The sequence below is a fragment of the Gymnoscopelus microlampas genome, assembly GCF_963454915.1.
Source record: "Gymnoscopelus microlampas genome assembly, chromosome: 5".
In the NCBI taxonomy this organism is placed as follows: Eukaryota; Metazoa; Chordata; class Actinopteri; order Myctophiformes; family Myctophidae; genus Gymnoscopelus; species Gymnoscopelus microlampas.
This window is the reverse complement of record NC_139942.1, coordinates 12,344,793-12,364,429: the sequence shown is the minus strand read 5'-3', so window position 1 is coordinate 12,364,429 and position 19,637 is coordinate 12,344,793. Positions and strand designations below refer to the sequence as shown.

Genomic DNA, 19,637 nt, shown 5'->3' with positions numbered 1-19,637 from the left:
TACACACAGAGGTGTTCCCGGCTTGAAAGGTATAACAACGTATAGGTGTTCCAGATCTGATCAGGCATGACTCTATCTCTAATCCCTAAATATAACCTCTATATGTCTAATCCTAATCTGAATCTTTTTTTTTCTAATTGTAAAAGTATCTCTAAAAATCTTTTTTTCAACCGTACAACTATGTTTTGTCTTGTGAGACAAAACATAACATTTCAGTAATGTCCATTACTGAAATGCCACTATAGGCCTACTTGTGGGGACATTTGGTCTAGTATAGTAAACACGCACGCATGCACGCACGCACACGCGCACACACGCACACACACACATTTTGAAAGGTTCCGAAACAAAATAATAAATCATAAAACATTTTCAATATGTTCAATCAGTAGTGAACATAGCCGATCTACAAGCTCATACATGTACTGGAGTGCAAGTCATGAGCTTCCAAACAACCCTTAATACTCAAGTGAAGCACAGAGACTCAAGTAAATGTACTTTGTCACTGTCCACCTCTAGTGAGGTATTTTAACAGAATTTTAACGCCTATTTTGGGATAATGCTCGCCCGTCACGCCCAAAATAGGGACGCCGGGGTGAACATTACTGGCACTGAGGATTTTACTGTTCATTTAATCTGGCGTTCTGTCACTCTTTGTTTGGCTGTCAGCTGTAGTGACTGCGTGTGCGTGTGTGTGTGTGTGTGTGTGTGTGTGTGTGTGTGTGTGTGCGTGCGTGCGTGCGTGCGTGCGTGCGTGCGTGCGTGCGTGCGTGCGTGCGTGCGTGCGTGCGTGCGTGCGTGCGTGCGTGCGTGCGTGCGTGCGTGCGTGCGTGCGTGCGTGCGTGCGTCTCTCTATTGAGAAATAGTTGTTCTATGTTTTGTTTTTTTAAATGTCAAAAATAAATAAACGGGGAGTTAGGTTTACAATTAGGAAACAATTCAGGTTACGTCCGGATTAACATTAAAAATTCAGACGTTAGTTTTAAGGGTTAGCGTTATGCCTGATTTATACTTAGTTGTATGTCTGTGTCATGCAGCGAAAATAGCGGATCCGCAACGGGGTTTTTCAGCTTGTAGATGTGCTAATTTCGGCTTTCGGGGTACAGCTGAAAGTGTCCGAAAAAGGAAGAAAAGAAATACACAACATTCATAAAATCGCCATCCTAACGTGTTTTATAGACTCACAAATAAAGTAATGCAAACGTGTGCATGTGTGTGCGACTACGCGCGCGCACCCAATTAAATGCCGTTTGGGCGCCGTGATGTGTGTATTGATTCAGTGCCGCCACTCTGTCTTTTGTGAGCTGCGTCTAGCGCAGCGCTGCGCGGCAGCTTCTATTTTCATCTCTCCATCCAATTTAATTACTGTGCTTTCCAAGAGACACATTAACTGAGAGCGGACTCCCTAAGTGCTTCTGATGAGCTCAAAAAGCAGGCCAGCGTTGCATTTAATAACACCGCCGCGCATTCTCCCTGCGTACGCCGATAAAACCCCACCGTAGAATGCTTGTACACACACACACACACGCACGCACGCACGCACGCACACACACACACACACACACACGCGTACGTGTGTGGCACATTGCTTTGCAACGCCTTTAATTCAGTGCAGGTGTGGACAATAACTAAATGCAATTTGCGCTTGCTTGGTTGGACAGAAATCATCTCTCTCCATCCACTACCATTAAAAAAAACATGTGTTTTTCAGTTGCCTCACACATTATTATTTTAAATATGGCAAAAAGGAACATCACAAGCTCACAAGGTATCTACAGGCTCACAACAAATTATGAGCTTGTATATCAGCTATACAAAAAAAAAATCATCTTGTATTTGGAATACGCCTACTTTTTGAAGCATTTTAACTCATTCAGTGCCACTCAACGTCTAAGACGCCCATTGTATCATAAGCCCTGTGCCACTGGGCATCTAAGACGTAAAAATAAAAAGACAAAAAAATCTGCTCCATTCACTCCTTGTTTAACTTCTTACTGAAAAGGGCTGTATCTCGGCTCCTAAGCACTTTTTTTTTTACAATGAATTTTGGCTCTGGCACTCGGAGCCAAACTGCCAGAAATAAGTCAGGCACTGAATGAGTTTACAACACAAATGTTGTATGAGGGTTCCTGTCATAACATATTTTCATATCGGCGTCCACGGCCAAATACATATTGCATTGGGGTTCCGTCCTTGACATGAAAATGATTGAGTGCCACTGATGTAAATGTCAAGGTCAGAGAGGTGACGGCAGACTGACCCGTGACGACGTCACGCCACGTTATGCTCAGCCGCTCTGCCGGGTAGTGTAAGAATGTGTGTGTGTGTGTGTGTGTGTGTGTGTGTGTGTGTGTGTGTGTGTGTGTGTGTGTGTGTGTGTGTGTGTGTGTGTGTGTGTGTGTGTGTGTGTGTGTGTGTGTGTGTGTGTGTGCGTGTGCGTGTGTGTGCGCATGTGTCAGTGGTGGAAAAAGTACTCAAAGGACGACTTCACCCACTTTCAACTATTTTCAATCTTCATTAACCCTTTAAGACCGGGAATGCATCATTGTAATTTTAGATTTCTTTGGCTATTTCTTTGGCTATTTCCACGATTTTTTAAAAATCGGACATTTTTTTTCAGAAAAACTGTTTAGAAAATGTTTAGAAGCGGCCTCAGGTCTTAATGGGTTAATAGATCCTCACTAATGCTCCTGATTTTTTTTTTCATTATTTGTACTCATAGGAGGGCTGTGGACACTTTAGGAACCCGTCTACCAGTGACATTCATCGTTAGAACGTTTTTGTTTTTCTTACATACATACTTTTTTCTATTTAAATGTGTATTAACGTGAGAACAATGGCTTCCATTATAGCATGCTAACTTTCCAGGAATAGAAAGCCTGTAGTTTCTATTAGCTTGGATTACCCATCGATGATGTCACTGGTAGACAGGTTTTTGAACTGTACACACCCTCCTCTGAGACCCAGACACACTAGACAACAATGGTGCCATTTTATCATGAGCATTAGTGAGGACCAATTATATGAAGACAGGTTGAAAATGGGGAAGTCGTCCTTTAACTAAAAGTATCAATAATGCAATATAGTTACATGTAAAAGTCAGGAATTTAAAATGTACCAAAAGTAGATAGTACTCATTATGCAGAATGTCCCGTTTCAAGTTTTCAAATGTATAAAAAACTTTTTGAAAATAGCAGATCTACAAGCTCACAATGTGTCGCATCGCGACGCATTGTGAGCTAGTAGATTGGCTATTTTCAAATGGCCGAAATGTATATAGGGCTGAAGTGGTTAATGTATGTTTTGTAATTATAATCAAATCTAAAAAGTAACAAGTAACTAAAGTTTTCAAATAATTGTAGTGGAGTAAAAGTACAATATTTGAATCCGAGATGTAGTGGAGTAGAAGTAAAAGTATTGGAAATTGGAAATACTCAAGTAAAGTAAAAATACCTCAAAATTGTACTTAACTCATTGAGTGCCCGAATTATTTCTGGCTATTTCTGGCCAGTGCGATTATTATTATTTTTTTTTTTCAAAGTGAAAAAAAGTGCTTAGGAAGCGAGTGTGTGTGTGTGTGTGTGTGTGTGTGTGTGTGTGTGTGTGTGTGTGTGTGTGTGTGTGTGTGTGTGTGTGTGTGTGTGTGTGTCTGTCTCACCCGTAGCGGTGTCGGACCACATCCCTGCTCAGCCTCTCTGCCAGGTAGGCTCCGATGCGGTCCAGCTTCTCTGGAGCAGACACCGCGTAGAACGTCAACTTCTCCATGTCCGACTTACTGAGGCCATCCTGAAGGGACAAGACACCACTTAACACATTGCCTGCCAAGAACGCATTCATGCGTTCTATTAAATACATAACTTGCCTGCCAAGAATGCATCAATGTATTCTATTATCAAATGATCATTTTTTTTTAAAATTTGAAAAAAAATGTGTTGTACACAACTTGGCTTCCACGGCGTTTCAATGATCATCTATTTAAGGTAATTACGCTGGCAAGGGGATAAAAAAACGATCTATCAAGGAAGGTAATGTGTTAAAACCCTATTATGGTTGACCGGAGTCCCTCAGGGCTCCATGCTAGTGTGTTTTCTGTTATTGTGGGGATACAAAGGGATATTTCACTTTTTTTTTAAAAATGGGGTCATTTTATCATGTACTCAGGCTTTTGGGATGACCCAGGACCGTTTGTAGTTGCTTGATTCAGTATTTAGATATTTGATATGCATTTTATCAGACACGCCCCCCTTCCTATACAAACCCATGGTAACTTCAAACTCCATTTAACCATGTTAGAGGTGTTGAATCTATTTCCAGACAGACTAAGCCTCCCCACAGACTGGGTTTTATCACCTAAACCTCTCAGTGAGCGATCAACAATTTGACGAGGTCCCGATCTCTGCTGCATTTACATTTCCCACAAGCATGTTTACGCACACGCACACGCACAAAGCATATTTTAATTAACAAGGTGACAGGGGCTCACACGGGCAATAACGTGCCACCGGTGTCATTTTTCATAATTAGAACCGGGGAACCTTTGTGTCGTGTCAACGCCATTCTTTTTTTATATAGTTTTTATGTGCTGATGATGATTACCATTTTAACCCATTGAGACCTGAAGCCGATTCTGCATGTCTCCTAAATCTCAACAGTTTTCTGAAAATGTATGTTTCTACATCAGTGGTGCTCAAAGTTTTTCATGCCAAGAACCCCCAAAATGTTATGTATTTGGCCGCAGACTCCAACCAAATATGTTGTTCCAGGGACCCCCCAGAAGCAAAGATTTGAGTTAAAAATGTTCGCTTTAAAAATATATATATTCAAAGATTTTCACACATTTTCACGATTTTTCAAAAACAGCAGATCTACAAGCTCATAGCGCGGCACTCGGTGCCGCGCTATGAGCTTGTATATCTGCTATTTTTGAATAGCCCAAAGTGTAAAATAATGCTTTTTAGCTCAAATCTAAAAATGACACAGTTCCAGGTCTTAATGGGTTAATGGTGTGGTGAGGTCCTGGGACAATGTGATTAAAATATGTACGTTGTTAATTCAAAGGTGGTTTAATATAGCAACCACCCAGCAGGTACACTGACTTTCAGTCAACACCACCACAACAGTGTTCATTTTGACGCCATTATGTTGATTTAGTTTTAGTCATAGCATTTTGAATAAGATACCATTTAGTTTTAGTCATATTTCTGAAATGTTTAACTCAGCCAAGCAGAAAATGACTTTCTAGTGGAGTAGAAAATGACTTTCTACTCCACTAGTCCCTCCATGTACATCTAGTTTCTATTTGTTGACGAAATTGTCAGTAGTTTTAGCTTTCATAGCTTAGTTTTTGTTTCGTTTTAATTTAGTCGTCGTCAGCGTCAAACTGTAGTTGATGAACATTTATCGTCATAGTTTTAGTCGACAAAATGAACACTGCACCACAATAAAAAAAAAATGTATTTTTGTCCACGCGTTCTGCCATTTTTTTCTCTACAATTTAGTCGTTGTGCCAATTAATTCCTCGCAACACATATTTCTGTGTGTTGTCACTGATGGTGTGTCCTACGGACCCACCTACCAGTGAGCCTTCGTCCTACTCCTCGCGCCCAACACTCCCTGCTGTCAAGCTCCGCCCCCTGCTCCACCCCTCTACAAGTTTGTAAATCTGCTATTTACGCTATTTTTGGAAAATGTGTTTGTTTATCAGATCTACACATCATGTGGATGGTCACTCACTTTGGGGTCCTCAGGGAAGATGTTGTCCACCAGACGCTTGTACCTCGGCCTGAGAGGGCCACAGCATCCACACACACCTGGAAACACACACACACACACAATAAACATTTTAATACACAACTGGAAACAACACACACACACATTAATACAGAATACACATTAACATACACAATAAAATGAAATGCACACCTGAAAACAAACAGTAATTCACACACGCACTAAGAGGTCCACAGCATCCACACACACCTGGAAACACACGCAATTAACATTAATACATACGTGAAAACAGCACGCACATAAACATTCTCTCTCTCTCTCTCTCTCTCTCTCTCTCTCTCTCTCTCTCTCTCTCTCTCTCTCTCTCTCTCTCTCTCTCTCTCTCTCTCTCTCTCTCTCTCTCTCTCTCTCTCTCTCTCTCTCTCTCTCTCTCTCTCTCTCTCTCTCTCTCTCTCTCTCGTGTCAATCAATACTTCAATCAATCAATGCACTGGCTGACAAAGGAAACCATGCAAGTGAAGTAACTACAAACCAAATAATCACAATCTACGAAGTAACCAAAAAAAACAAAGTTTCCAAGTAATTGTAGTGGAGTAAAAAAAAAAAAAAAAGTATTAAAAGTATTGAAAATTGGAAACACTCCAGTGAAATAAAGACATCCTCAGAAGTGTACTTACGTACAGTACTTGAGTAAATGCACTTAGTTACTTTACACCACTGCCCTAAAGCATAATAATATCACCACAATATATCACCCCAGCCAACATATCTAGTGCACAAGATCACCACCTTAGCACCACCTCAAGGTTGAGAACCACTGGACATAACCCATTTAGACCAGGGAAGAATCTGTGTCATTGTTTAGATATATTTGGCTATTAAAAAATAGCAGATATACAAGCTCGTAGCGCTACGAGCTTGTATATCTGCTATTTTTGAATGGCCAAAGAAATCTTAAAATGACACAGATGCGTTACCGGTCTTAATGGGTTAAGTGGTTAAATGTGGAAGACACATGACGCGTCATATAAATGACAATGCGAGGTCATTAACCTATCAATCCATATTCATTAGTATTAAACGCTGTGGCTCTGAGTCAGCAGGACAGGCATGAGTCATCACGTGGCGGTCACACACACACACACACACACGCGTCCAGATTCATAGGTCACTCCGTGCGTATCATGCTTTACCAATCCACTTCAAACTGGACGTGTGTGCGTGTGTGCGTGTGTGCGTGTGTGTGTGTGTGTGCGTGCGCGTGTATATTACTATATGTGTGAGGACCAAACGTCCCCACAAGTATAGTAGAATTTGGAAAAAACGCACATTGAAAAAAAAAATGTTCAACCATAAAAATAACAATTTCCCTTTATATTTGAGGGGGACCATTTAGCAGCCAAATGGTCCCCCACAACGTCCGTTTTTTTCAGTAAAATTTTAGCTGGTTCTAACAAGGAAAATTGTTCTTATGTATGGTTGAAAAAAATATTTTTGAGATGGGTTTACAATTAGAAAAAGATTGATGTTGGGGTTAGGTTCAGGATTAGATATTTTGAGTTCATGATTTATATTTGCATTTAGTTGCGTGCCAGTGTCATGCACTGAAACATAGCAGATGTGTAAGCTCGCAGCTGTGTGTGTGTGTGTGTGTGTGTGTGTGTGTGTGTGTGTGTGTGTGTGTGTGTGTGTGTGTGTGTGTGTGTGTGTGTGTGTGTGTGTGTGTGTGTGTGCGCGCAAACCTGCCTGTCTGTCTGTCTGTTTGTGTCCCTGTTATGCCCATATATGGAAATCCCTGATGTCATCAATATGACGTCATAGACTGGCCTCCGAGTGATATCCTAACCACTTAAACCCCAGCGTCCATATTGTGGGGAAAAGCTTTCGTAGAAAATGTCAGATCAACAAACTCTTGTTCTATTTTCAGCTAAAGCTGTGAAGTGGGCGGTGTGGTCACAGTGGTCATCACAGTGATGGAAGTGATTCACTTAAAAAAAACACTTTTATGTTTGTTTTAAGTGCATAGTCCTGTTTATAGGGCTATGCACATGTGTCATGTGTTTCTAGCCAACAGTCCGGAATAGAGTTGGCTAGAAAACGGTGCAGGGTTAGGGGGGTACAATGGTGGCCAATCACAGCGCAGGGTTGGGGGGGGTGCAAATTCCAAACCTCACATATAGGGGCGGTTGCACCGCCCAAAAACTAGAAAATGTGCTCCTCGGAGCACAGGTCTCCGCCAGAACTGTTCCTGATTAATCCTGTCTTACCTATTTATATTACATATTGTCACGTGTCACCTGACCAATGTTAGCTTGGCTGATGGAAGCTCACTTCAAAAAATATAAATAATTTTTTTAAGTGACACACCCATTTATAGGTTTGTATTTCGTCATGCGTCTCGCTAGCCAATCAAAGCACACCCTTTCAACATATTGTCACGTGTCACGTGAAGCTTGACCAATGTTAGCTTGGCGGACACACGGAAGGACGGACACAAAAACATACTCTCCACCTCTGGCGGGTTTGTGTGGTCAAAGGGTACTTTACTAAGTACTCTGATAACAGGTACTGCATAACCTCCCAATGGTCCGATGCCTAGTAGATATTAATACTAAATATGTTATGATAGTTTTCCTCTCCTTTCCAATAGGCTCTATGCACAGCAGCCATATTATCACTTCATTCACAGGTGTTACCAATGATACTAATGAAGGCTCTGTTCCATTTAGTCTAGCACAGTGGTTTCCACGAGCACCGTAACTCTGAGAGTGTACAAATGGAACCAAATGGACCCTTACGCAATATCAGCACCCTGACTCTGTTTGTCCAGAATGGAACAGAGCCTTCATTAGTATCATTGGTAACACCTGTGAATGTCTTCATAATATGGCTGCTGTGAATAGAGCCTATGTCCCCCACTCTGTCAACCTATGAGTCTGTATGGGCTGCTTAGTCTGCTGTTCTCACCAGCAGGTGGTGCTGTTTGACTGCTGGTCATTCCAACAAGCCATGAGTCACCAGAGCAGTGAGTGAGTGGAGACGCGCGTGCACACGCACACACACACACACACACACACACACACACACACACACACACACACACACACACACACACACACACACACACACACACACACACACACACACACACACACACACACACACACACACACACACACACTAAGCCCAACATGCATATTTTCCTAATTTGAAAGCCCAACACGCTGTGTACTTTGGCCCTCACAAGTATAGTAATACAAGCGCGCGCACACACACACACACACACACACACACACACACACACACACACACACACACACACACACACACACACACACACACACACACACACACACACACACACACACACACACACACACACAGCTCTCACTGTGATGGATGAGCGCTCTGGAAACACATGTACAGGGAGTACAGGGTCAACTCTACAAGACTCCATTTCCCAGGTGCCCCGGGTCCTTCCTCCAAACGGTCCCGTGGGTGACAACAGCGTCACACCCTGACAACCGGGTGAAGCCAGGTCACCCTGCTTCACTCACTCACTCACTCACACACACACACACACACTAAAAGCCAATGCATGCTCCTTCAAAGTCTGAACGTTTTTACAGAAAGTTTCTCTCAGTCTGAACTTTTAACAGAAAGTCTCTCTCTCTCGCTCTCTCCCCCTCTCCCTCTCTCTCTCTCTCTCTCTCTCTGAAAGGTGCTCATTATAGAGCCAGTAATTACCTACCTCGTTACAACACAGTAATTAACCTGCCTTGTTACAACACCAGTGCATTAGCGAGACCAAAGCAGCTCAAATTGATTCTCACTAATTTCTCACTTTGACTACAAAAGGGTGTCCCTTCCATAACCGGAAACGTTCCACAACCCAAGTTATGCAATGTGTTTTTGTTCACGTTTCCATTAGAAAAAAAACAAAACAAGAACAAAATAATAATGATTAGGTTTTGGTATTAGCCCATTAAAATCGTCCTCGACTTGAAAAAAGTTTGAGAACCACTGGTCTACAGGGTTATGCAAGGCGAGGACCGTTTAGATTTGAGGACACGGGCTTTAGAGCGTGATTCACAGTGGAGAGTGTAATTCAGTGATTCATCCAGTCCTAGACGCCTGTCACAACCTCCATGACTCATCCATTCATCTCCGTTTCCCCCTGACATGGAGACACATCCCGGGGTCGCATTTCAAGCAGCGCCTGCCCGCCTTGGGGTGTTCTCTCTCCTGGACGGAGGACTGTGTCATTACACCGGCCTCATCTCACCTTTTGTGTCATTTCTCACCGGAGGCGCCTCATGGCACCGCACACTGAATACATATTTGATGTTTATATGGGGGATGTTTTGTTGGGAGTTGTTATTGTTGTTGCGATTTGAATTGCAACGTTCAAAGGCAGCTATTAGAGACGTCTAGTCAAATTTTGCATGATGTGTATTATCAATAGAGTACAGAAGTCCTGACGTCACTCGTTCATCCCCTGGTTCGTAAAGTAATATCTCTATGGAGAATAACATTGGGTCATCTTAGAATCGTCTCATATAAGAATTGTGGTCCAAAAATAAACAAACTGTCTCGGCGATATTATCAGGGAGGAGGTTCTGTATCGTTTATGATAGTCAATCACTTATATTTGATACAGTCTGTTTCTGGCGAAAATGTAACTTATTCGGCGGAAGTAACATTAGCGTTTTCTCACTGTCAGTTGATGCTTCATATCCATAAGAGTCAAACCGCCGGGGTCATTTGTTTATTTTTGGAACACAGTTCTTATTTGACGCGACATTAAAGACGTCTATGGGAATTCCGAATGGGGCTGGAAAAGCGCGAACCAGGTAGGATGTGTAAAATGACGTCAGACTTCGGTGCTCTATAAAGAGGTCAAACAGTGGTTAAGTTACTGCCCATCACCACGGAGGTTGTGGGTTCGAATCCACCGTGGTGCATCCGGCTCCTACGGGCTGGGGGCGGCACCTGTCAGCGGGGAGTGCTGGGTGGGAGGAGTAGGACGAAGGCTCTACGTCCTCCTGGTGGGGGCTCCTCACTGGCAGGTGAGTCAGTAGGATACGACAGCAGTGCCAACACAGAAATGTGTGTGGGGAGGAATCAATTGGCATAATGACTAAATTGGGGAGAAAAAGGGGTAAACAATTATATATATAAATATATATATATATTTTTTTTAAATAAGAAAAAAATAGGTCAAAGTCAAAGTTTATATTTATATATTAGAGAGTCCAGTATCGGGATTAAGTCCTGCAGGTTCCAATGCAAATGTTGCAGGCATTTTTTAAATACCTGTGAGCGGTCAAAAAAAGAAAAAAAAGAAAAAAAAGAAACATTACTGCGGGTCCCGCAAAATCCCGCACTGTACAGCAATAAACCGCACCGGACGCATTTGTGGTCGTGCTTTACACATACTGTATATCGTGTGACTAAATTCAGAGAACATCATTTTTAAAGGTAGTTCTGACAGGTATGTGCATAATGCAGAAATGTAATAAGCTACCGTCAAGCAGTAAGTGTAGCCGAACCAACAGTGTCGCTGTCCGTGGTGCTGGACAGCGACACTGGATTGCTGGATTGCTAGTTACTAACAAAATGGACCCTTACAGGTCCGTAACTCCCAGATTATACAAACAAAATATTTGTACTACCTCTGGAATAAATTAACATAGACGTTTAATACAATGTTATCAAATGGGGGGGGGGGGGGGGGGGTTGTCCTTGGCCTGACATTATGAACAGCCAGTAGAAACAAGTGTGGGTCAGCTGACATTATGAACAGCCAATAGAAACCAGTGTGGCTCAACTGACCTTAGGAACAGCCAATAGAAACCAGCGTGGGTCGGTCGGGTCGGGTCAATAGCACAGATGTAGAGAGTATAATGATCAGTCTTCAGCCATTATTACCACACACTGTGAGCTGACTGACACATAATTACATGCTAATTGCTCGTTAAGAACTAGCTCGTTAAGAAGAACTCGTTAAGCATGAACAGACGAGGAGCAGGAGAGCCTGTGTCAACTCAGGGGGAAATAAAGGAAATCTATTATATGAAGGTCACGCTTCAGCATGCTGGTTTAGAACACACACACACACATGCACACGCACACGCACACGCACACGCTGGATTGCTAATGTTCACCTTATCAAACGAGCATTAATGCACTGAACCGAATACAAATTTAAATGAATCGCAGTGACACAACACCACAGCACAAACTAACAGACAACAATGTACACTGAACACTTTCAATATTTTCAAGTGGGCCCTGACCTGGAAGAGGCTGAGAACAACTGTGTTACACAACACCGACACAAGTGAAGCTTCAGACTAAATAACACAACAAGGACTCCATTTAGATTCTGGAAACTCACTGCAAACGATCGGAGGACGGCTTTTTATTTATTTATGTGAGCTAAATAGATGAATGGAAAAGTGAGTGTTTGTGTCCTCTTTGACTTGATATTTGAGCTGTGCTAGCTTGTTTTCACATTGTGGAATATGTTTACTGGATCCTTTTTGTTTAGCACTCCACTGTTGAAGCCAGGCGAGAGGAGTTCAACGGCACCGTGGGCCCTCACTTTGGCCTTCTGCCCCATAACCCATTACGACCAGGAACGCAACTGTCATTTTAAACACTTGAACCATTATCTTATACTTTGGCTATTCAAAAGTAGCAGATATACAAGCTCATAGCGCTATGAGCTTGTAGCTGCTTTTTTATCATGAGAATTTGTGCAAATCTTTGAATATATATATGTATATATGTCACAATTACAGGACTTAAAGGACGACTTCACCACTTTTCAACATATCTTCATATAATAGGTCCTCACTAATGCTCACGATAAAATGATACCATTTTTTTCTAATCAGTCTGTGTCTCAGAGGAGGGCTGTAGACAGTTCAGAAACCCGTCTACCAGTGACATCATCGTTAGGCAGGATTTTTTTTTCCAAAAAGATTACAATTTTTTTATTCAGATTTTTATTAAGGCGAGAACAATGGGATCTATTATTGCATTGCAACTTTCCAGGAATACAAAGCCTGCAGTTTCTATTAGCTTGGATTCCCCATCGATGATGTCACTGGTAGACGGGTTTCTGAACTGTCTACAGCCCTCCTCTGAGACACAGACTGATTAGAAAAAAATGGTATCATTTTATCATGAGCATTAGTGAGGACCTATTATATGAAGATATGTTGAAAAGTGGTGAAGTCGTCCTTTAAGATAGTTGAGGGGGAAAAGTATGACTTTGGATAAAAAGGAGAGGATTTCTTTTGCACCAGTTTAAACCGCCTCAATCGGTGATATCTGTTCAGTAAATATGGTGTACTCTTATGGTTGGGAGAAAATAATTGTTTCAAATGAAGTTGTCTCATGAACTATGTGTCCACCTTTAAGTTGAAGGCATTGACTTTATTAGTCACTGAAAATGAGAGGCCTTTGTTTATAAAATAATGGGTCTAGCTAAAAAAAAATCTAAAATGACACAGTATGTGTTCCCGGATTGAATGGGTTAAAATAATGGCCTGCCCTGAGGTCACAGTGGCCTTGAGGCATGTCCACACTTCCCCAGCTGATTATAGCCTTTTCTCCTCTGCCTCTCTCTTGTCAATACAGTTTTTTAAAACATGTCTTTTGTTGAAATGATGAATCCTTAACACCTGCCCTCAACATTCCCATCTTCAAATGAACCCATTTAGACCTGAGGCCGATTCTAACAATGCCTTCTCCTGACCTAAGCTTTCTGGAAAAAAAATATATATATATATTTTATGAAAAAAAGAATAAGTAATGTTGCTGTATATTGTATATAGCAACAGTGTCACATAGGTGTTCCCGGCTTGAAAGGTAAAACAACGTATAGGTGTTCCAGGTCAGTGAATCGGCGTGTACTAACTTTTAACTCGGTGATTTCTACAGAAATGGGTAATTGGTAAATACCAATAAATTATTTGAGAAATAAACAACTTATGTAAATATGTATTTCACCAATACTATGTACAGAATATTTGAATTAAATGTATTATTTAGTTTTATTTGATGGCCTTCCTGCCCTGGCGTTTGCCCTTTGTGCCCTACAAAAAAAAGGTACAACACCAAAGGCCAAGTGGCCTTGGCCCTAAAATTAAGACATTCCAGGCCTGGTTGAAGCACAAACCCTCTTTTTTTCTAACATGACCTTCCAATGCGTCATCCTGCTAACTGTCTGTACACCAAGAAGCGATGAAAAAGCATATTCAAACTTTTTCGTGTTTTCTAGTAAATTAACACACTATTTGATCATACTACAGAGTCACACAAAAGCATCAAAAGTAGCAGATCTACAAGCTCGAAACGTGCCTCGAAGCAGAAAAAAAACCTGTCAGATCTACCAGCGCATAATGAGGCTGATTGAGCTTGTGAGTCTGACATTTGTTGGCCAACAGATTTGTTGTACAACACCATGCTATCAATGCTGACACAGATGTTTACACATACAATCTTCACACAGACTCACACAGGCACACGCAAACACACGCACGCACGCGCGCGCAGCGCACACACACACACACACACACACACACACACACACACACACACACACACGCAAGCACCCACGCGCACACACATACCCAAAGTCAAGCAACCAAACACGCGGTTAAAATAAATAAACATCCACAGAGAGACACATAAATCAATGCTCGAGTGTGAAAAATGCACAACAATGCGTACGCACGCACAACGCATACGCGCTGTAACATTATGCACGTATTCACAGCAGTACACACATCCGTACACAATCGCACACACACCCACAAACAAAACAATATATCAAACATGTCCACAAGAGATACGCGACACCCGTGAACTATCATACATCATTGTGTGTGTGTGTGTGTGTGTGTGTGTGACGTGTGCGTGTGCGTGTGTGTGTGTGTGTGTGTGTGTGTGTGTGTGTGCGCGCGCACGGAGGTTACGCAGGGACAGCGCAGATGGAATTGAACCGTTTCCATTCTCATTATTCAACTTAATGAACTGATAAGGAAGAAAGATAGTACACAGAGAGCACAGCGTGTGTGTGTGTGTGTGTGTGTGTGTGTGTGTGTGTGTGTGTGTGTGTGTGTGTGTGTGTGTGTGTGTGTGGTCATGCTGGGATGGTGAGATGCAGCATCCGTGACCACAGTAGAACATCAAAGATAAGGAGAAAATCCATGTGTGTGTGTGTGCGTTCGTGCGTGCGTGCGTGCGTGCGTGCGTGCGTGTGTGTACACTTCTAACACATGTATTTGTGTTTATGGTCGTGTTCAGGCAGAAACCGTGTATCTCCATCATTTCAACTTTGTTATGTTTTCTTTCCCCCATAAATGATGTCCCTACTTCATCATACAAGAGTGTAAAACAAAAGTAGTAGATCTACAAGCTCACAATGTGTTGCTTGTAGATACCGTGTTCACCATTTTAAAATGTGTGTATTCAAACACATGCATATCGTTGTTTTCGGGCAGGAACCTCTTATCTCCATATTCTAACGTTTTTTTTTTCGTAAATTAATGCCCTGCTTGATCATACTACACTACAGCGTCACATGAACATATCAAACATAACAGATCTACAAGCAGTGGTGGAAAAAGTACTCAAATGTTTTACTTAAGTAAAAGTATCAATACTGCAATGTAGATGTACTCTGTTACAAGTAAAAGACCGGAATCAAAAATGTACTTGCGTAAAAGTACAAAAGTATTGGCATCAAAATGTACTTAAAGAACCAAAAGCAAAAGTACTAAAATGTTTGAAAATAGCAGATCTACAAGCTCATAGCAGATCATAGCAGATCTGAGCTTGTAGATCTGCTATTTTCAAATAGCCTTAATTCATGTCTGTTTTATAACATATCTGCAAAGTAACTAGTAACTAAAGTTTTCAAATAATTGTAGTGAAGTAAAAGTACAATATTTGCCTCCGAGATGTACTGTAGTGGAGCAGAAGTAGAAGTAAAAGTATTGAAACTTGGAAATAGTCCACTAAAGTAAATGTACCTCAATATTGTACTTAATCACAGTACTTGAGTAAATGTACTTAGTTACTTTACACCACTGTCTACAAGTTGCGTTTTGAGCTTCAATTTTTTCTATTTGAATCCTGAAAATTAACAGTTTTGGATATATGAGGTTTCAACCCTACAGAGACGATATGTACTGTACATCTGTATGTGTGAATGAGCGCTCGCATGCATGGCTAAACGCGCTGCATTTCATTTACGGTGCCCGACACACAATTATTTATGGTGGAATTAAACCTGCGTTCGCATGGAGCGCAGTTAATCAACACAATAAACCATGTTATCACAGCCCAGCACACACACACACACACACACACACACACACACACACACACACACACACACACACACACACACACAGAGTAACTGCAGACATCAACACAATAAATGATGTTCATCATGTGCTTCAACGTTGGGAATTGAATCCATGCATCATTCAGGCGCAGCTTCACACTCACACGCGCACACGCACACACACACACACACACACACACACACACACACACACACACACACACACACACACACACACACAGCTTTCCGTTGTCTCTCTGTACCGAAACGCCCCGAGATTTTCTGTTTTCTGAAAACCGTTAACCGTATGTCGCTTTAATATCAGTGGTGCTCAAACTTTTTCATGTCAAGGACCCCCATTTGGTCGCGGACCCCATCTCAAAATATTTTGTTCCAGGGACCCCCAGAAGCAAAGATTTGCACAAATGTTCATGATTTTTGAATAGCCAAAGTATAAAATAATGGCTACAGCTAAAATCTAAAATGACACAGATGTGTTCCTGGTCTTAATGGGTTAAACCATTGGTCCTGCTCACTTTAACTCATACATTACCAGCGGTAGAAGAAGTACAATAGCCTATTCTAATTTAGTTTTACTTAACCACTTAAAGGAGTAGTTCACCCCCAAAAACGCTTATTTTCTATCAATTACACACGAAGCATTGATTTTTTTCCCCGTTTTTGTCGCATTCCTAAGCCAATTATTCGATGACCTGCGGAAAGATGCTAATGTGTCCGGTAGGAGAATCAAAGGAGACTCTTTGAGTCTACTACCGGAACTACACCCATCAAATTATTGGCTCAGGAAAAAGAAAAAAAAAAATCATGAATTCAAGGCTTCACGTGGTTTGTAATTGCTAGACAATAAGTCATCTGTCTATCAATGTCCCCCAAGGCTCTATAATAAGTGTCTTTTTCTGTTTTGCTGAAAATAGCAGATCGGCAATCTTGTCGATATTGCTATTGTATGTGAAAGCTTTCCCCAAAATACCGATGGTGGGGTTTAAGTGCAGTATTGGGTGTGTGTGGAACCCCACACCCACCCACCCTCTGGATTGAAAAGGCTGGCCCCGGTCACGTTGAATTGATAAATTACACGCACACGCACGCACACACACACACACACACACACACACACACACACACACACACACACACACACACACACACACACACACACACACACACACACACACACACACACACACACACACACACACACACACACTTTCCAATTTTAAAAATAGATTGATAATGTGTGTGCAGACAATCAATCCCCCCCAGGCAGAAACAGATTAATGCCATTTACGTTTATGTGGGTATGCTGTCATCCCCCGTGCACACACGCAAATCTGTTTTGTTTGCTGTTGGCTGCTTTGCATGTCAACAAGGAAACGGAGGTTAACCACTGAGTCACATGACCTCCGGATACAGACATAAGGCCATTTAGACCTATATGTAAATACCAGTGGTGTAAAGTAACTAAGTGCATTTACTCAAGTACTCAAGTTTTTTTTTTCCCTGTACACCAAATGTTGAGAGCTTGTAGATTGGCTGCCTTGTACTGTTAGATCGGCTAGTTTAGCAAACTTTTCGCCTAGAGAATCTGGACACCAGGATTAATGCATTTAACAACTTAAACCCCAGCATCCGTCTTCTGGGGAGAACTTTCACAGAAAAAATAGCCAATCTGCCATTTTCAGCGGATACAATGATAACGTCGAGCAAAAAACATAAAAGACATGTAGACAAGTAATCTTCAATTAATTAATTTTGACTTCTCCAGACATATCGGTATAGGCATAGATATCTGATCGTCTGATTAGACACAATTAGACTGGTGTATCCTCTCTCTCTCTCTCTCTCTCTCTCTCTCTCTCTCTCTCTCTCTCTCTCTCTCTCTCTCTCTCTCTCTCTCTCTCTCTCTCTCTCTCTCTCTCTCTCTCTCTCTCTCTCTCTCTCTCTCTCTCTCTCTCTCTCTCTCTCCTCTCTCTCTCTCTCTCTCTCTCTCTCTCTCTCTCTCTCTCTCTCTCTCTCTCTCTCTCTCTCTCTCTCTCTCTCTCTCTCGGGGACGGATAAAGACTCAGTGAAGTCGGACAATTATCTTTTCAATTAATAATTCTTAAGAATAATTGTCGGCAGTTATTGAGATACATTGGTCATTATTGTATACATAATAATGTATTTATACTCTATACTGTATTTATATTCAAGTAAATTGACGACGGACCACATGGCTCAGGACCCCCAGGGCCCTGGCAGTGAAGGGCCCTTGGGCACAGGCCCAATAGGCTCTATGCACGGCAGCCATATTGGAAAGAAATTGGCCCTCTTCCTTACGTCCTATTTCATAGGTGTTACCAATGATGCTAATTGAGGTCGTGTTCTATTCTGGTCAAACAGAGTCAGGGTGAGGGTGTTCCAAATGGTCCCTTACGGGTGTGTAACTCTGACAGTGTACAAATGTAACTCAACATTTTTACCACTGTCAGAGTCATGGGGGGGTCCTTGAAATTAGAAAAACAACACTGTGCTACACTAAAAGGAACAGAGCCTTCATTTGCATAATTAGGAACACCTGTGAAGGAAGTAAGGAAGAGGGCCCAATTTCTTTCCAATGTGGCTGCTGTGCGTAAGAGCCAATTTGGCCCAGTCCGTCATCTGCCCATGTCTGGCAAGTGCTATGTGCTACGCGTGCCCAGTCGTCCCACACCTACCGAGACCAGCCAGGCGGTTTCTCCGGTTGCTGTTGGCTCTGCCCGTGGGGTTGAAGGCCCCGTCGGCCTCCGTTCGAGGCACCTGCCTGTACGGCCTCAGGGCTCTCCGGATGGACACGCAGCACGACGGCATGGCTTCTTCCCCCCCCCCCCAAAAAAAAGTATTCACGAGAATGTAGTCTTAAAAAAAAATAACTCCTGGTTCCTCAGAGGTGAACGAGCATGTCCCCCAGACTGCCGTTTTCTTCCAAAGTAGGACTTCTCCGCAGAGCAGCTCGGGTCGAGTCCACGAAAGGAGTGCTACATTAAAAAAGGTGTTGTAAGTGATATTTGCTTGTTAAATGAAGTGCTAAATAGCTCTATATTCTGATAGTAATCGTTGCTACAGGGTGTTTGTTCAGTAACAGGGGGTCTTCCCGTCTCTCCAGCTCTTTAGTAAACGGAAAACAAAAATTGAAGCTGATGAATTTGTTCTCAATCCTCATTGGATGAAATTGGTGTCCCGTGCGTCCCAAATGTATGTTCCGTTTACCCAAAGAACTGGAGAGACAGGAGAGACCCCCCCTGTCACTGAACAAACACTCTATAGCAACATATAACATCAGAACATACAGCTATTTCAAACTTATATCAACACAAAACAATGTCACTTACAGCAAGGCCTGTCACAATTATTACATAATCGTCTAAACGCAATTATTTTATAGAATCACAATTATTTGTTTGCATAATTGTCATAATCAATTCCATGTTAAAAATATCATATTTTCAAAAAAAAAATCAAAAATAGTGGAAATAGCAGATCTATAAGCTCAAAACGCGTC

At 42.0% G+C, this 19,637-nt stretch overlaps 1 protein-coding gene across 1 annotated transcript in view; it reads right to left on the bottom strand.

Moving 5' to 3' along the window:
* The window catches only part of efr3a (EFR3 homolog A), a 99,462-nt gene extending 80,578 nt beyond the window's left edge, over positions 1-18,884 (bottom strand). The window contains 3 exon segments of the mRNA XM_084056353.1: positions 3,659-3,786; positions 5,734-5,810; positions 18,814-18,884. Of these exon segments, the coding sequence (XP_083912479.1) occupies positions 3,659-3,765 (107 nt within the window). The 5' untranslated portion in view covers positions 3,766-3,786; positions 5,734-5,810; positions 18,814-18,884.
* Between the last annotated feature and the right edge of the window lie 753 nt (positions 18,885-19,637).